Consider the following 18,978-nt stretch of genomic DNA (forward strand, 5'->3'; position numbering starts at 1 on the left):
CTACGTGGCTGTGTTATATACTACGTGGCTGTGCAATATACTACGTGGCTCTACAATATACTATGTGGCTGTTATATACTACGTAGCTCTGCTATATACTATATGGCTGACCAATATACTACATGCCTGTGCAATACACTACGTAGCTGTGCAATACACTGCATGGCTATGTTATATACTACGTAGCTCTGCTATATACCACGTACGCTGTGTTACATACAGTTATGTAGCTGTTATATACTACGTCAGTTGTGTTATATACTACGTCAGTTGTGTTATATACTACGTCACTGTGCAATATAGTACGTTGCCTGTGCTATATACTACCTACATATTCTAGAATACCCGATACGTTAGAATTGGGCCACCATCATATATATATACGGTATATATATAAACCACCACATACTCACCTCGCTCTGTTCCCCCGGTGCTCTGCTCCAGTCTCGGGTGCACTGCTCTCCGCACAGCAGACGCGATGGAGTGATGTTATTGCATTTGTTGTCTGAGTTGCACGTGCTTACTAGTGCGAAGAAGGAGTCGGTGGCTCTGCCCTCCACCAATGTATTCACCGCTATGTATCTAGATGCAGGTGGTGGAAGCGGAGGGTCTGGTGAGTCCCGGGGGCCACTGCTTTCTGCCCTTCGGCTGTCTTGGTCCGCAGGCCGCACTTTGCCCAGGTCTGCACTGCAGTATTACAGTATATTGTACCAGTCAAGTAATAGCGGATTTAAGTGCCCTATGGGATGAAAACAACTGTAAAAGTGAAAAATCTAAATATTTTTCCTATCGCTCATTGTTTCATAACATAAATAATAATAATAAAAAAATCATATATTTACTATTGCTGAGTGTGTAACCGTCTAAAGTTTATACGCTAGACTCTAAACTAATAAAATACCATATTTATCCCATATGGTAAAAGCTGAATTAAAAAAAAAATTGTGATGAAGGAGGTGTGAGATCATAGAGTCTTTTGGGCCCTAAAACACGAAAGTATGAACTTGTGGATGGTGAGGAGGGAAAAGCAAAGGCAAAGATGAGCCCACTGGGGGCCCGGGCGCCCACCTACAGCTCAGGTACGAGTGGGTCAGGGTGATGCAGTTTTTGTTCTTTTTACAACCATCTGTTACCTCAGTAATGGCGGATGAACATTACAATTTGTAAGAGGGTAAGAAAAACTGAGATATCTGTGTCTGAAGGAGGAATCGTACATGTGACAGGGGCTGACACTTGGCATTCGTGGCACATGCGGGTCCTGACTTGCCTTCTACACGGCAGTGCAGAGCCTCCATACTGCGCTCTCTACTGCCCCCTGCTGCACATGCGGGTACTGCCCGTGGCCCTCCTTCTACACGGCAGTGCAGCCTCCATACTGCTCTCTACTGCCCCCTGCTGCACATGCGGGTACTGCCCGTGGCCCTCCTTCTACACGGCAGTGCAGAGCCTCCATACTGCTCTCTACTGCCCCCTGCTGCACATGCGGGTACTGCCCGTGGCCCTCCTTCTACACGGCAGTGCAGCCTCCATACTGCTCTCTACTGCCCCCTGCTGCACATGCGGGTGCTGCCCGTGGCCCTCCTTCTACACGGCAGTGCAGCCTCCATACTGCTCTCTACTGCCCCCTGCTGCACATGCGGGTACTGCCCGTGGCCCTCCTTCTACACGGCAGTGCAGAGCCTCCATACTGCCCCCTGCTGCACATGCGGGTACTGCCCGTGGCCCTCCTTCTACACGGCAGTGCAGCCTCCATACTGCTCTCTACTGCCCCCTGCTGCACATGCGGGTACTGCCCGTGGCCCTCCTTCTACACGGCAGTGCAGAGCCTCCATACTGCTCTCTACTGCCCCCTGCTGCACATGCGGGTACTGCCCGTGGCCCTCCTTCTACACGGCAGTGCAGAGCCTCCATACTGCTCTCTACTGCCCCCTGCTGCACATGCGGGTGCTGCCCGTGGCCCTCCTTCTACACGGCAGTGCAGAGCCTCCATACTGCTCTCTACTGCCCCCTGCTGCACATGCGGGTGCTGCCCGTGGCCCTCCTTCTACACGGCAGTGCAGAGCCTCCATACTGCTCTCTACTGCCCCCTGCTGCACATGCGGGTACTGCCCGTGGCCCTCCTTCTACACGGCAGTGCAGAGCCTCCATACTGCTCTCTACTGCCCCCTGCTGCACATGCGGGTGCTGCCCGTGGCCCTCCTTCTACACGGCAGTGCAGCCTCCATACTCCGCTCTCTACTGCCCCCTGCCGCACATGCGGGTGCTGCCCGTGCCCCTGTGGGTTGCCTTCTACACGGCAGGGCAGGGCAGCGAGCTTCCATACTGCGCTCTCTACTGCCCCCTGCTGGATGTTCAGCGAAGCGAGCGATTAAAAAAAAAAAAAAAGAAAAAAAAGAATTGAATCTGCCAAACAAAGCGAAAACAGCGGCGCTGTCCTGAGCGAGGACTTACCGGTGACAGCCGCTTATCTCCGTCCTGAGCGAGGACTTACCGGTGACAGCTGCTTATCTCCGTCCTGCCTGGCAATATCCCCCGGGCGGAACTACAACAACAGGGACAACTAAGATGGTGAAGGCAAAAAAATCGTCCCCTAAACGTGTCGCAAGACTCGTAACCCCAGAGCGACACACCAGGACTGCGGGGGCAGCCGGGGCTTTGCTGGAGGCTCCTAAAGCCGCAGTGCAGGTGCTGGGCACCAAGAAGGGCAAAGCCAAGAAGGCTGCCATCAGGAAGCAGGTGGAGGAGGACAGCACGGAGGGCGACCATGGCTTCTCACTGCTGGCCCTGGGGGCGCAGAAGGATCGCTGGGTCAGCTTCGTCCGACAGCAGAGTCTCAGCACCGAGGACGCGGCCAAACTTCTGCTGGACTCCTTGTAAGTAGCCTGGGGGCACGGAGAACTGACTATGATCAGGAGGTGTGCTGGGTGCTTGCCCTGTACAGTGGGCAGCAGCTGGTGGTGCCATCCATGTCTATGGCACTGGAGGGGATTGCATGGCTGCCATTGTGATGGACAGCCTCGGAGACCATGGCAGCTGCTCTGACAAGGGTCTCTTTCTTCTTAGTTGGGGGTGTCAGGTGTCTTTGTCCTGGGGGCCGATCCTGTGATTAGACAATATCTCCGCTCTGTAGAAGGATTACATTCTGCACATTTCTATAGGAATCCATTCTTTACATTTATATAGATTTTTTTTATCATATATCATCGTATAGTTCAGGCATTACTAATAATCCCCATCCTTCTCTCTGATCTGGGCTTGTAGTAGGTAACCGGGCACAGGATAGCACAAAATGGCAGCTGCCAAACGCTGGATACAGACACGTCTACCCCCGGGGTCCAGCCGTATACACAGATAGTGGGGTCCATGGTTATCACTGTCATCACCGACATGGCGTCACCTTCACCTGTACAGACCCAATCTTATCACAAGCCTCCTCATGCTGGATACAGACATGTCTACCCCCGGGTCCAGCCGTATACAGATATAGTGGGGTCCATGGTTATCACTGTCATCACCGACATGGCGTCACCTTCACCTGTACAGACCCAATCTTATCACAATCCTCCTCATGCTGGATACAGACATGTCTACCCCCGGGTCCAGCCGTATACAGATATAGTGGGGTCCATGGTTATCCCTGCCATCACCGACGTGGCGTCACCTTCACCTGTACAGACCCAATCTTATCACAAGCCTCCTCATGCTGGATACAGACACGTCTACCCCCGGGTCCAGCCGTATACAGATATAGTGGGGTCCATGGTTATCACTGTCATCACCGACATGGCGTCACCTTCACCTGTACAGACCCAATCTTATCACAATCCTCCTCATGCTGGATACAGACATGTCTACCCCCGGGTCCAGCCGTATACAGATATAGTGGGGTCCATGGTTATCATCCGCCATCACCGACGTGGCGTCACCTGTACAGACCCAATCTTATCACAAGCCTCCTCATGCTGGATACAGACACGTCTACCCCCGGGGTCCAGCCGTATACACAGTGGGGTCCATGGTTATCACTGTCATCACCGACGTGGCGTCACCTTCACCTGTACAGACCCAATCTTATCACAATCCTCCTCATGCTGGATACAGACACGTCCACTCCCGGGGTCCAGCCGTATACAGAGATAGTGGGGTCCATAGTTATCACCTGCCATCACCGACGTGGCGTCACCTTCACCTGTACAGACCCAATCTTATCACAATCCTCCTCATGCTGGATACAGACACGTCTACCCCCGGGTCCAGCCGTATACAGATATAGTGGGGTCCATGGTTATCACCTGCCATCACCGACGTGGCGTCACCTTCACCTGTACAGACCCAATCTTATCACAATCCTCCTCATGCTGGATACAGACACGTCTACCCCCGGGTCCAGCCGTATACAGATATAGTGGGGTCCATGGTTATCACCTGCCATCACCGACGTGGCGTCACCTTCACCTGTACAGACCCAATCTTATCACAATCCTCCTCATGCTGGATACAGACACGTCTACCCCCGGGTCCAGCCGTATACAGATATAGTGGGGTCCATGGTTATCACCTGCCATCACCGACGTGGCGTCACCTTCACCTGTACAGACCCAATCTTATCACAATCCTCCTCATGCTGGATACAGACATGTCTACCCCCGGGGTCCAGCCGTATACAGATATAGTGGGGTCCATAGTTATCACCTGCCATCACCGACGTGGCGTCACCTTCACCTGTACAGACCCAATCTTATCACAATCCTCCTCATGCTGGATACAGACACGTCTACCCCCGGGTCCAGCCGTATACAGAGATAGTGGGGTCCATAGTTATCACCTGCCATCACCGACGTGGCGTCACCTTCACCTGTACAGACCCAATCTTATCACAATCCTCCTCATGCTGGATACAGACATGTCTACCCCCGGGGTCCAGCCGTATACAGATATAGTGGGGTCCATGGTTATCCCTGCCATCACTGACGTGGCGTCACCTTCACCTGTACAGACCCAATCTTATCACAATCCTCCTCCAGTTCAGGAACGATTGTACTGGGAGTCGGTGGTCGAATAGTGCTAGTTAGGCTACTTTCACACTAGCGTCGGAATCTCCCCGTCGCAATGCGTCGGGCAGAGATTCCAACGCTAGCGTTTATCGCACTGCACAACGGAGGCAGCGGATGCATTTCTCCGGCGCATCTGCTGCCCCATTGTGAGGTGCGGGGAGGTGGGGGCGGAGTTCCGGCCGCGCATGCGCGGTCGGAAAAAGCGGTCAGTCAGGAGCAAAAAATGTTACATGTAGCGTTTTTTGCTCCAGACGGTCCGCCAAAGCATGACGCATCTGTCGCACAACGGATGCGACGTGTGGCAATCCGTCGCAATGCGTCGTCAATACAAGTCTATGGGGAAAAAACGCATCCTGCAAGCACTTTTGCAGGATGCGTTTTTTCTGCAAAACGACGCATTGTGACGGATTGCAGTTAACGCTAGTGTGAAAGTAGCCTTACCAGATGTAGGAAGCTGATAGATAATATATAGGATGATCCGTGGGACAGATCCTCCAATAATCGCCCTCATCTATTACCGGTGTCTATTGGAGCTGGTAGAGCCCATCATCTGCGCAGGGCGGATGCTGGGAGTTGTGGTAATGTTGAATGGTAGACTCATTTTCGGTCACATTCCGCACTTTATGTCCCTACCAAACGTGTACGTGTCAGACTACGTGACTATATGGCGGTGTACATCTCCTATGAAATGAAACTACACAGTATATGCTTTATTTTAATATAAAAATTGCCCTTGACGTTGCCTGCCTGTGTATGGAGCGGGAGGTCTTTCTGTGAATTTAGTCATACAGGAATAATTGTCAGCTAAAGGCTCACTCGCATTCTGGGCTCGTGCACACGTCCGTAAGAATCAGACCAGTGCTATCCGTGGTTCTGACCCCTACTTATTCCACACATGCGATGTTTTCATCAGACCGAGTTACAAAAGACACAGCATGAATGAGTTACATCCGATTATCAGATCTCTCGGCCATTCATGCCTATGGGTCCGTGAAAAAAAACCCAATGCATTTAGATGACATCTGAGTGCAGTCCAGATTTATAGAATGGAGAAGATTGAGAATTTTTTTTTCTTCTCCACATCTGAGAAAATCGGACCAAGCTCTGATGAGAGTGTGAGTAACGTTAACAGACCCGATTCTCGGATGAGAGACAGTCGCTCGTGTGACCCTGGCCTATGTTTGTGTACAAGAACCCCGACTCTTTTTCAACTGTGTGCTGGATCCAACATTCATCTATTTTTTTTTAGTTTCAAGTCCAATTTTATTACGGGATTGTTTTTTCTCGATTGCAAAAATTCCAAGTACATTCCAAGCTTCTCATTCAGACGGGCGAGTTTGTTCCAGTACACACAAAAATGGTCTGAGTGTCATCAGTGTTTGGTCAGTGTTTACCATCAGTGATTTTCACGGATGGAAAAAATAAATGTCAAACCTTCCCAATGTTAATCTTGGACAGCGCACGGACTGTACTCTGATTCCATCCATGATTTTTTTGCACCCATAGACTTGGATAAATACACTTTCTTTTTTTAAAGGACACAATTCTCAAAAAAACTGTGAAGAGCTCCATAGTCTGATATGGGTACATGTTTTATGTATGTGAAAAACAGATGTCTGAACTAGTGATGAGCAAATGTGCTCTGATAAGGTGTTATCTGGGCATGCTCATGTGCTAATAGTGACTTCAGCGTGTTCAAATAATATGTTTGAGTCCCCGCGGCTGCATATCTCGTGGCTTTTTGACAGGTGCAACACATGTAGAAATTGCCTAACAAACAGGACATCCCTGCATGTGTTGTAGCTGCCAAACATCCATGAGACGTGCAGGTGCAGAGACCCGAACAGATTTTTCTCTGTTTTTTTTTCCTCACAGGCCCATTGATTTATATGGATGAGAAGCGGTCATGTCTCTATTTTTTGGACACACTCGATCTGTTCTGTTAGGCCTCATTCAGACGTCGGATTTTTGCGTATAAGTGTTATCCGTGATTTTCATGGATAGCACTCATACCTGTGATATATGAGGCCATTCACATGTCCGATGAACCGACCAATTCCCCGAAAATATAGGGGACATGTCCATTTTTGATCCGAGGGTCGTCTGAATGTGTTGACTAAATCATATACAGGTCCTTCTCAAAAAATTAGCATATAGTGTTAAATTTCATTATTTACCATAATGTAATGATTACAATTAAACTTTCATATATTATAGATTCATTATCCACCAACTGAAATTTGTCAGGTCTTTTATTGCTTTAATACTGATGATTTTGGCATACAACTCCTGATAACCCAAAAAACCTGTCTCAATAAATTAGCATATTTCACCCATCCAATCAAATAAAAGTGTTTTTTAATAACAAACAAAAAACCAACAAATAATAATGTTCAGTTATGCACTCAATACTTGGTCGGGAATCCTTTGGCAGAAATGACTGCTTCAATGCGGCGTGGCATGGAGGCAATCAGCCTGTGACACTGCTGAGATGTTATGGAGGCCCAGGATGCTTCAATAGCGGCCTTAAGCTCATCCAGAGTGTTGGGTCTTGCGTCTCTCAACTTTCTCTTCACAATATCCCACAGATTCTCTATGGGGTTCAGGTCAGGAGAGTTGGCAGGCCAATTGAGCACAGTAATACCATGGTCAGTAAACCATTTACCAGTGGTTTTGGCACTGTGAGCAGGTGCCAGGTCGTGCTGAAAAATGAAATCTTCATCTCCATAAAGCATTTCAGCCGATGGAAGCATGAAGTGCTCCAAAATCTCCTGATAGCTAGCTGCATTGACCCTGCCCTTGATGAAACACAGTGGACCAACACCAGCAGCTGACATGGCACCCCACACCATCACTGACTGTGGGTACTTGACACTGGACTTCAGGCAATTTGGCATTTTCTTCTCCCCAGTCTTCCTCCAGACTCTGGCACCTTGATTTCCGAATGACATGCAAAATTTGCTTTCATCAGAAAAAAGTACTTGGGACCACTTAGCAACAGTCCAGTGCTGCTTCTCTGTAGCCCATTTCCTGCACACGCCTGTGCACGGTGGCTCTGGATGTTTCCACACCAGACTCAGTCCACTGCTTCCTCAGGTTCCCCAAGGTCTGGAATCGGTCCTTCTCCACAATCTTCCTCAGGGTCCGGTCTCCTCTTCTCGTTGTACAGCGTTTTCTGCCACATTGTTTCCTTCCAACAGACTTACCATTGAGGTGCCTTGATACAGCACTCTGGGAACAGCCTATTTGTTGAGAAATTTCTTTCTGGGTCTTACCCTCTTGCTTGAGGGTGTCAATGATGGCCTTCTTGACATCTGTCAGGTCGCTAGTCTTACCCATGATGGGGGTTTTGAGTAATGAACCAGGCAGGGAGTTTATAAAAGCCTCAGGTATCTTTTGCATGTGTTTAGAGTTAATTAGTTGATTCAGAAGATTAGGGTAATAGGTCGTTTAGAGAACCTTTTCTTGATATGCTAATTTATTGAGACAGGTTTTTTGGGTTATCAGGAGTTGTATGCCAAAATCATCAGTATTAAAACAATAAAAGACCTGACAAATTTCAGTTGGTGGATAATGAATCTATAATATATGAAAGTTTAATTGTAATCATTACATTATGGTAAATAATGAAATTTAACACTATATGCTAATTTTTTGAGAAGGACCTGTACAAGGAGAAGTGAAGACATGGGGCTATTAGAAGGGGAACGTTACCAGGCTCTGTGCATTGTGCCGTACTCAGGCTGGGGCTACACACAAGTGAAAAGTCCAGCCATGTTGGATGTCTTGCGACTTGCATGTCACAGGACCCCGGGGTCGCAGTGCGTCCCCCTTCTTTTGTATTGTGCTGCAATGTAACAGCAAAATTAGGCCGCGCTACAGGTGTCATCTTCACAGTCGCCGTGTTGCCCGGCATAAAGCATGCACAGCAGACCGGGTTTTCCTATCCATAGGGCCACCACATAGGTGCATGCCGCGTGACAATTTTTTTTCTAATGGGGCCTTATTGGTGACCCTTATATCATACATCGGAGATATACACATGGTAATCTTCCCAACCACAGTAAAGACACAATATACCGTGCTGGTGTGGAGTGTGTACAAGCTTTGCATGCGCTTTAGTGGTCCATTTGCCACCACGGCATTTAAACAAAGGTCTCGAGAGTTGGAAATGGATTGGTTGCTATTGGCAACTGCTCCATTTTTCCTTCGTAGCAGTTTTGATAAATTTTCTTTGTCTCCTGTCGATCGTCAACGATTCGTAGTTTCTTTTAACCCAAGGCCAACACCGTAGCCGGCAGCGGAGCGTCTCCTTTCTCATGAATGATGGATGGTTTGTTTGGGTATGGTGCATGTGTATGAGGTTTTGTGTCATTGTTTTTTTTAGCATTTTTCAGTAGCATTTCCACTAAAAATGACAGTGGTTTCATAACAGATAAATCATGTAGACCCTGAGCAAATGTAAGCGAGGAGACCTTCAATGCGTCTTCTAACATTCCGAATTTTGGGGTTCACAAGGAGACTCATTCACTTGCTGCTATTCCTATTCTGACAGGAATTTTAACATCCTGCGTCCAGCTGCTTTCTTGGTCGGTATCTTTTACGCCTATAGAATTACAGGAGCTAATCTAAGGAACTAAATATACAATGTAATGTCACCTAATCTCCAGGCCGCAGAGTAAACTGCTACGAGAGAGAAGTCTGCGGCGTCCGTCTATAATAAGGTCAGATGCCGATCTCGCCCCTCCGCTAACGACTGACCGGCAGCGCTAAGTGACCGCTAAATATTTACCTATCGGTGGTCGTTTACCAGCCCGATTACACCCACAGATCGCATGTAGCAACGCATACTGAAGGATCTCTACTAGATCGCTCGTAGGCTGCCATAGTTCTCCACAGCACAAGTCCTGGTAATACGATGTGCCGCCAAGAATAGTGGTCTTTTATGCTGCACAAAAGATCACCTCACCCGATGAACGAGCATTTACCTGGTTCATTTGGTGATTGACAGTTTTTTTTTATTGTGAAATGGCATTCTTAAAATTCACCATAATCTTTCATGGTAAAATTCACTACTAGGACAATCCCTTCTTGAGCAACATGTTTTTCCCCCCATAAAATAATAAAGCCTATACTCCCTTACCGTGTCGGCGCCATTTCCGCGGTGTCGGCATTCGCTCTTGTGAGGTTGTTGCGACATGTGACCCCTGGAGAACGAGTGCCGACACCAAGGGAACGGCGCCAGCACCGGAGGTGAGTATAGGCTTTTTTATTTTATCGGGGCCAAGTGAGGGGTATGAGAAGAAGTTGTCCAAATAGCGGACAACTTCTTCAAGTTAAGTTCCCACAATGAGCATTTGATTTTTCGATACTGCATGTTTTTGCTGCCAAAAAATAGCGGTAATGCTGATTTGTATGTGCAGATATTCCCCTTAGACGTCTATTAGATGTGGAAAATTCGCAGGTAAAAAAAGACACACATGTGGAAAAGCACTAAAAACTCATGAAATCTACACATGACTGTTTCAATTAAGTTTTGACAAAGTCAAATACCAGGAAGTCCTATCAAAAACAAAGGTAGCTTCATTAACAGCATGACAAAAAATGTAGAGTCAAAAACATGATAAAATCATGCAGATAGCCAAGTTTACCTAATGGGTGCAGAAAATCTGCAACATCAAAAACTCACCAAATCTTCATTGTGGGAATGTAGCCTAAGGATACTTTCACACTAGCGTTAACTGCAATACGTTAAAATGCGTCGTTTTGCAGAAAAAACGCATCCAGCAAAATATTTTGCTGGATGCGTTTTTTCCCCATAGACTTGTATTGGCGACGCATTGCGACGGATTTGCATACGTCGGTATACGTCTTTCGACGGATGCGTCGAAATTAGGCGACACGTCGTCTGGAAAAACGTAGATTGCAACGTTTTTTGGCTCCGACAAAAAAACGTGTCTCGGCGCATCCATCGGCATGCGTCTTTGGCTACAATGAAAGTCTATGAGCGACGGATGCGTCGAGACACGTCGTACGACGCAATGCAGCGCTGCAATACGTTTTTTTCTACTGAGCATGCTCAGAAACAGGATTTTTTTAGCTAATTGGCCAGACATCCCCAAATAGACGGATCCGTCGAAATGCTGTATGCGTTGCATACATTTTGCACTTTTTTGACGCATCCGTTTTTTTGGCAAAAAGACGTTTTTGTGACGGTTTGCAGTTAACGCTAGTGTGAAAGTAGCCTTAGGGTGCATTTACAGTTGCAGACTTGTGTCGTTAAACAACCGCTGATCGGCTACATGACTACTGAAGGGCGGTCACTAAATAGCCTGTTTGGATAATCGAACTACTCTTTCTATGTGCACAGAATAATCCTTTTTCCTTTGTATTTCTGCTTTAGGCTATGTTCACATGTTGTGTTTTTGCGACTCTGACTCCACAGCACTGGTCACTACTGAGCATGTGCATAAAGTGCAGCACATATTCATCTCATCTATAACCTCACAGCACTGGTCACTACTGAGCATGTGCATAAAGTGCAGCACATATTCATCTCCTCTATAACCTCACAGCACTGGTCACTACTGAGCATGTGCATAAAGTGCAGCACAGATTCATCTCCTCTATAACCTCACAGCACTGGTCACTACTGAGCATGTGCATAAAGTGCAGCACAGATTCATCTCTATAACCTCACAGCACTGGTCACAACTGAGCATGTGCATAAAGTGCAGCACAGATTCATCTCGACGGAGAGAAAATCCGCATCATCAGAAAAAAGGAGAATTTTCTCCAAATGGATTTTACTTGAAAAAAAAGAAAAAAACTCATCAGATTTACCCTCCTCCAAAAAACTCTGTACACACCTTTAAGCTATGTTCACACAACTGTATTTCTGTCCGAGTGCCGTCCATGGAAAAAAACCTGACATTTGGACGGGATATCTGAATTTCCATCTTCAAAAAAATAAAAAAAATCTGATTTCACACGGATCAACCATATAGAATCCTATTTTATGGATACATTGCCGGTATTCACATTGAAATCAGTTTTTGGGCTCGTACATTTTATTCACTGCTGATGGATAAAAACAGATGCCGTATCGATGACAGCACAGATGAAAATCAGACTTTTTTTTTATACCCTGTGTTCTTTCGGGCAGCTGGTAGCATTCACACAGGCACTTAGTTTCTGGGTCACACAGGGAGGTGCACAAACTTCCAGCAAAACGGAAAACCAACAGCCAGGGATGGCACAATGCAGAGAAAGATGAAGAAAATACACTCCAAAATTGTTACTAATAGTTTATACAAGTATCTACTAAAACAGAAATGCAAGGAGAGCCGCTGAAATATGTCTTGAAAATTTGCACTATTTTTTGCTTCTTTGGTAATTTTTCAAAATACTAAAACCAAATAACGTCTGTGTGTAATTGCACGACTTTGTTGCCCGAGATCCAGTGCGGGCACAGCGGTGTTACATGGTTGGCACGCTGGCATTTAGTAGGTATAAGGTTACAGGCGGCTGTAATCGGTCTCCCTGCCGCGGGGCCGTCCAGTATCTGTTTAATTGGTGTATTGTTTAGGAATTTGGGACCAGCAGAGGATAAATGATTGGATCAGACTCCACTCACTGCAGCTGGTGGAACATACCCCACGTGCCCGAGTGTCCTTCTTACATGGGGGGTGACTTGTGCACCATGAACTGCCTGATCGTTTTACTCTGAGATCTAGTGATAGAGGTGACACATTGCATTATTAATACTATATGGTGCTGTCCCAGAACATTTACTGCACTGTTCAGGAATATAGACGGGGTCCGACCTCTGGGACCCCTGCTGATCATAGTCCAAAGTGACAGAAATGGGGAAGCTGTTGCAAAACGTTTTCTTTCCAGGACATGAAAAAGTGAAAAATCTGCTCTAAGACCTACATATACCAAGTGAATAAAACTAAAGGCTTATCTTTTTACAGTTTTGAAGGTTTTCTGGTGACGTTTGTTGGTTACACTATAGGCCCTTAGAAGTGCTGCCTAGACTAGATTTCCTGCAGCACTTCTCTATGGGGGAAGCCGACCATTGCGTGCCCAGCACAAGTGCGGACAAATCTTTGTTTCACCAGCAGTATGGCCGCTTCATTCTAAGGGGGGCACGATAGCTTATGGCCGAGCTCTCATTTGACCAGCTATCCCTCATGACTTCCCCATACACGTGAGCATTCAGCACAACCGAACATTCGTGTAATTTCAAGCAAGAGCTCAGAGAAAGACACTGACAAACAGCTCAGACAGAAGCTTATTTCCTAAATAAAAGGATCAGATGTAAAAATTCAAGCTGCCTAACCCTTATCTCCCCAGACATTATCTGCCAGCGTGAGTCTGGAGCGCCCCATACACACTAGGGTGTCGATAGAGCTCAATATCCATGGGATCGTCACTCCTTGGCCTAATGTGTATGAAGGCCCTAAGGATTTTTACATTTTAAAAATTACAAAAAGGAAAATGGGCCGATGCAAAAGTTTGGGCACCCTGCATGCTTAGTACCTAGTAGCACCCCATTTTACAAGTAGCACAGCTTGTAATAGCTTTTTGTAGCCAGACAAGAATCTTTCAATTTTTGTTGAGGGATTTTCTTCCATTCTTCCTTGTAAAATTCTTCTAGTTCTGTGAGATTCCTGGGTCGTCTTGCATCCTCTGCTATTCTGAGGTCTAGACACAGACTTTCAATGATATTCAGATCAGGTGACTGTGAGGGCCATTGCAAAACCTTCAGCTTGTGCCTTTTGAGGTAGTCTGTTGTGGATTTTGACGTGTATTTAGGATCATTATCCATTTATTGAAGCCATCCTCTCTTCAACTTCAGCTTTTTTTTACAGATGGTGTTATGTTTGCATCGACAATTTGTTGAAATTTCATTGAATCCATTCTTCTCTCTCCCCGTGAAATATTCCCCGTGCCATTGGCTGCAACACAACCCCAAAGCATGATTACCGTAATCCACCCCCATGCTTAATAATTGGCAAGATGTTTTTTTCCTGAAATTCTGTGCCCTTTTTTCTCCACACATACCATTGATATTTTAACCTCTTCGGTCCACAGGACTTGTTTCTAAAATGCATCAGGCTTAGATGTTCTTTTGCATACTTCTGACACTGAATTTTATGGTGAGGATGCAGGAGAGGTTTTCATCTGATGACTATCATGAAGGCCATATTTGTGCAGGTGTCTGTGAACATTAGAACAATGCACCACAACTCCAGAGTCTGCTAAATCTTTATGAAGGTTTTTTGCAGTCAAGCGGGAGTTCTGATTTGCCTCTCTAGCAATCCTACCAGCAGTTCTCACTGAAAGTTGGCTTGGTCTTCCAGACCTTATCTTGTCCTCTACTGTTCTTGATAACTGCAATTTTTTAATTACACAGTTGAACTGAGAAAAGGGCAACTTGAAAACGCTTTACTATCTTCTTACAGTCCTCTCCGGCTTTGTGGGCCTCCACCCTATTAGGAGAGTGCTAGGCAGCTGCTTAGAAGGACCCATGGCTGCTGTTTCTTTGGCACAAGGTTAGAGGAGGCTGGGTTTTTTAAATTTGGTAAATTTGCATCACCTGGCCATAACCCCAATAAACTAATTAAGGTGTGAAGCCTTTGTCAAAGTTATCTGAGCACACAGATCTCCAAGCAGAGGCGTAGCTAGAGCTTTTGCCGCCCGGGGCTGTTCCCGAGTTTGGCGCAAACCCCCCCGGCTCAATACACACAAAGGTTACCAAAAACGGTTTTCCTGTTTTGTAGACCTTAAACTGGGCCTAATGGTGTCACCCCCACATGCCACACCTGTGACTTAATACCACCACACCATGACCAGGCCACATAGTGACCGAATAATACTACATACAAGGGACAAATACCACAACACCATTTCCAGACCACATATTACCACCACATAGTGACTGAATACTACAATACTGATCAGTAATAAAAAAAAAAACACAATACTATCACCATAAGTGCCAGTATTCACAGGAGATCTGTACTTAGTATGCAGTGTCTGTGTAGAGGTAATACAGAGATCACTGGTGACATTATACACAGGACCTCTATATAGTATACAGTGTATAGTGTCAGTGTATAGGTAACACTGACTCACCAGTGACGTCTCTAGGTGAAGTCCTTCATCTTTCATCCAGCACAGACCGCCATCATTCCTTCCAGCCAGGACTCGTTTCTGCAGGAAATAACACAGTTATCTCGAGCTCCGCTTGCAGAACACATTACTTAATTTTTCACAACTTCTACATTACATCACATGAAGAAAAAAAGGTGATATAGTGTCACTCTGCACAGTAACAGGACCGCCCCCCCCATTTAAAACAGTATACTCAAAAAATAAAATAAATACATCACTGCAGTAATAATATCCCTTAATTAGCCCCTATGGTAATAATATTCCCCACCCTGGCCCCGTTTCTCATTCCTGGCTCCAGCCATATGTTCTCGCATCCTGCCCTCATGAGTATCCATTCTACCCCATATGATCTCCACATCGTGCCCCACCAGCCTCCATCGTATCCGTCCTGCCCCATGATCCAATCCTGCCCCGTGTCTCCAATCATGCCCCGTATCTACATTCTGCCCATGCCTCAAGTCCTGCCCCCAGTGTGTCCAGCATATTACCCCCATGTTGTCCAGCAATCTGCCCCAGTGTGTCCAGCATATTACCCCCATGTTGTCCAGCAATCTGCCCCAGTGTGTCCAGCATATTACCCCCAGTGTGTCCAGCAATCTGCCCCAGTATGTCCAGCACTGCCCCCAGTGTGTCCAGCAATCTGCCCCAGTGTCCAGCCTTTCCCCAGTGTGTCCAGCAGTCTGCCCCAGTGTGTCCAGCATATTACCCCCAGTGTCCAGCATTGCCCCAGTGTGTCCAGCATATTACCCCCAGTGTGTCCGGCAATCTGCCCCAGTGTCCAGCCTTTCCCCAGTGTGTCCAGCAGTCTGCCCCAGTGTGTCCAGCATATTACCCCCAGTGTCCAGCATTGCCCCAGTGTGTCCAGCATATTACCCCCAGTGTGTCCAGCAATCTGCCCCAGTGTCCAGCCTTTCCCCAGTGTGTCCAGCAGTCTGCCCCAGTGTGTCCAGCATATTACCCCCAGTGTCCAGCATTGCCCCAGTGTGTCCAGCATATTACCCCCAGTGTGTCCAGCAATCTGCCCCAGTGTCCAGCATTGCCCCAGTGTGTCCAGAAGTCTGCCCCAGGGTCTCCAGCATTGCCTCAATGTGTCCAGAAATCTGCCCCAGGGTCTCCAGTATTGCCCCAGTGTGTCCAGCAATCTGCCCCATGGTCTCCTGTATTGCCCCAGTGTGTCCAGAAATCTGCCCCAGGGTCTCCAGTATTGCCCCAGTGTGTCCAGCATTCTGCCACATGGTCTCCTGTATTGCCCCAGTGTGTCCAGCATTCTGCCACATGGTCTCCTGTATTGCCCCAGTGTGTCCAGCAATCTGCCCCATGGTCTCCAGTATTGCCCCAGTGTGTCCAGCATTGCCCCAGCCCCAGACAGTCAGACATAAAGAAAAAAAAAAAAAAGTAAAATCCTCACCTCTCCCGTTCCTAGCGCAGGTCCGGTGCAGTCAGCGTCTCTCCGGCTCTGCGACGCTCAGGACAGAGAGGCAGAGCGGCGCGCACAGTAGTGACGTCATCGCGCCCTCTGCTCTGAGACGTCGCAGAGTCAGAGGACGCTGTAGCTGCCGGCGCCGCAGGAACCAGGAGAGGTGAGTATAGAGCGGGGGGCGGGGTCCGGTGGTGGGGGGAGCTGGCCCTGGTCGTGGCGGCGGACGGCGCCGCCCGAAGATTTAAAGGGGCGTCTTTTTTTTTTTTTTTCTTCTCCTGCAGCGCCGGCCGCCCCCCGCATTGTGCCGCCCGGGGCGGACCGCCCCCCCCCCCGCACCCCCCTTCCTACGCCACTGTCTCCAAGGGTGCCCAGACTTTTGCATTGGCCCGTTTTCCTAATTTTTAAAATGTAAAAAATTACATTTTTTTAACTAAAAAATAAAGGAAATTTCTCATCTTTAACTTTAGGCCTTTTAGAGATAATTTTACCTTCAACTTGCTTAACTATTCACAATTATGGTAATTTTGACTAGGGGTGACATAACTTTTACATGCTACTGTATATTAAATTCATGGGATCAGATAGCTAAAAATTGTCATGTGCATATGTATTCATCCCTTTTGCGACGAAACCCCTAAAAACTTCTGTTGCAAGCAATTACCTTCATAAGTCACATGCTTAGTGACAGGAAGTCCACCTGTGTGCAATCTAACGTCACATGGTCTGTCAGTATATACACTTTACTTTTCTGAAAGGCCACAGAGACTGCAACACCGTTAAGCAAGAGGCATCACTAACCAAACACTATGAAGACCAAGGAGATCTCCAAACAAGTCAGGGACAAAGTTGTGAAAAGAACAAATTGGGGGTTGGGTTATAAAAAAAAAATATCCCAATCTCTGATGATCCCCCAGCACACCATCAAATTTGTAACATATATAGTAACATAGTTAGTAAGGCCGAAAAAAGACATTTGTCCATCCAGTTCAGCCTATATTCCATCATAATAAATCCCCAGATCTACGTCCTTCTACAGAACCTAATAATTGTATGATACAATATTGTTCTGCTCCAGGAAGACATCCAGGCCTCTCTTGAACCCCTCGACTGAGTTCGCCATCACCACCTCCTCAGGCAAGCAATTCCAGATTCTCACTGCCCTAACAGTAAAGAATCCTCTTCTATGTTGGTGGAAAAACCTTCTCTCCTCCAGACGCAAAGAATGCCCCCTTGTGCCCGTCACCTTCCTTGGTATAACCAGATCCTCAGCGAGATATTTGTATTGTCCCCTTATATACTTATGCATGGTTATTAAATCGCCCCTCAGTCGTCTTTTTTCTAGACTAAATAATCCTAATTTCGCTAATCTATCTGGGTGTTGTAGTTCTCCCATCCCCTTTATTAATTTTGTTGCCCTCCTTTGTACTCTCTCTAGTTCCATTATATCCTTCCTGAGCACCGGTGCCCAAAACTGGACACAGTACTCCATGTGCGGTCTAACTAGGGATTTGTACAGAGGCAGTATAATGCTCTCATCATGTGTATCCAGACCTCTTTTAATGCACCCCATGATCCTGTTTGCCTTGGCAGCTGCTGCCTGGCACTGGCTGCTCCAGGTAAGTTTATCATTAACTAGGATCCCCAAGTCCTTCTCCCTGTCAGATTTACCCAGTGGTTTCCCGTTCAGTGTGTAATTCATTATCAATTGGAAAGAACATGGCACCACAACAAACCTGCCAAGAGAGGTCCGCCCACCAAAACTCTGAGCCTGGGCAAGGAGGACATTATCCAGAGAGGCAGCACAGAGATCGAAGGTAGCCCTGAAGAAGCTGCAGAGTTCCCAAGCAGAGACAGGAGTGTATGTCTATATGACCACATTAAGCCGTACACTCCATAGAGGTGGCCTTTATTAAAGAGTGGGAAAAAAAGCCTTTACTTACAAAAATTTTAAGGCTCTTTTTGAATTTGCCAAAAGACGTGGGAGACTCCCCATATGTATGGAGTACGGTGCTGTGGTCAGATGAGACCAAAATTGAACTTTTTAGCCTCCAAGGTAAATGCTATGTCTGGCACCAAACCAACACAGCTCTCCATCCACACAGTGAAACATGGTGGTGGCCGTATCATGCTGTGGGGATGTTTTTTGGCAGCACAGGCAGGGAAAATGGTCTGAAATACAGGAATATTCCTGATCAAAACCTGTTTCAGTCTGTCAGTGATTTGAGACTGGGACAGGGGTTCACCTTCCAACAAGATAATGACCCAAAGCATACTGCTAAAGCGTCAATCGAGTGGTTTAAGAGGAAATGTGTAAATGTTTTG

General features: G+C 46.9%; 1 protein-coding gene across 1 annotated transcript in view; it reads left to right on the forward strand.

Annotated features, from left to right (window-relative positions):
* The first annotated feature begins 2,183 nt into the window (after positions 1-2,183).
* LOC138672768 (centromere protein V-like) overlaps positions 2,184-18,978 on the forward strand; it is a 32,317-nt gene continuing 15,522 nt past the window's right edge. The window contains exon 1 of the mRNA XM_069761104.1: positions 2,184-2,873. Within this exon, the coding sequence (XP_069617205.1) occupies positions 2,566-2,873 (308 nt within the window). The 5' untranslated portion in view covers positions 2,184-2,565. The remainder of the gene's footprint in view (positions 2,874-18,978) is intronic.

The sequence above is a fragment of the Ranitomeya imitator genome, chromosome 3 (genome assembly GCF_032444005.1).
Source record: "Ranitomeya imitator isolate aRanImi1 chromosome 3, aRanImi1.pri, whole genome shotgun sequence".
In the NCBI taxonomy this organism is placed as follows: Eukaryota; Metazoa; Chordata; class Amphibia; order Anura; family Dendrobatidae; genus Ranitomeya; species Ranitomeya imitator.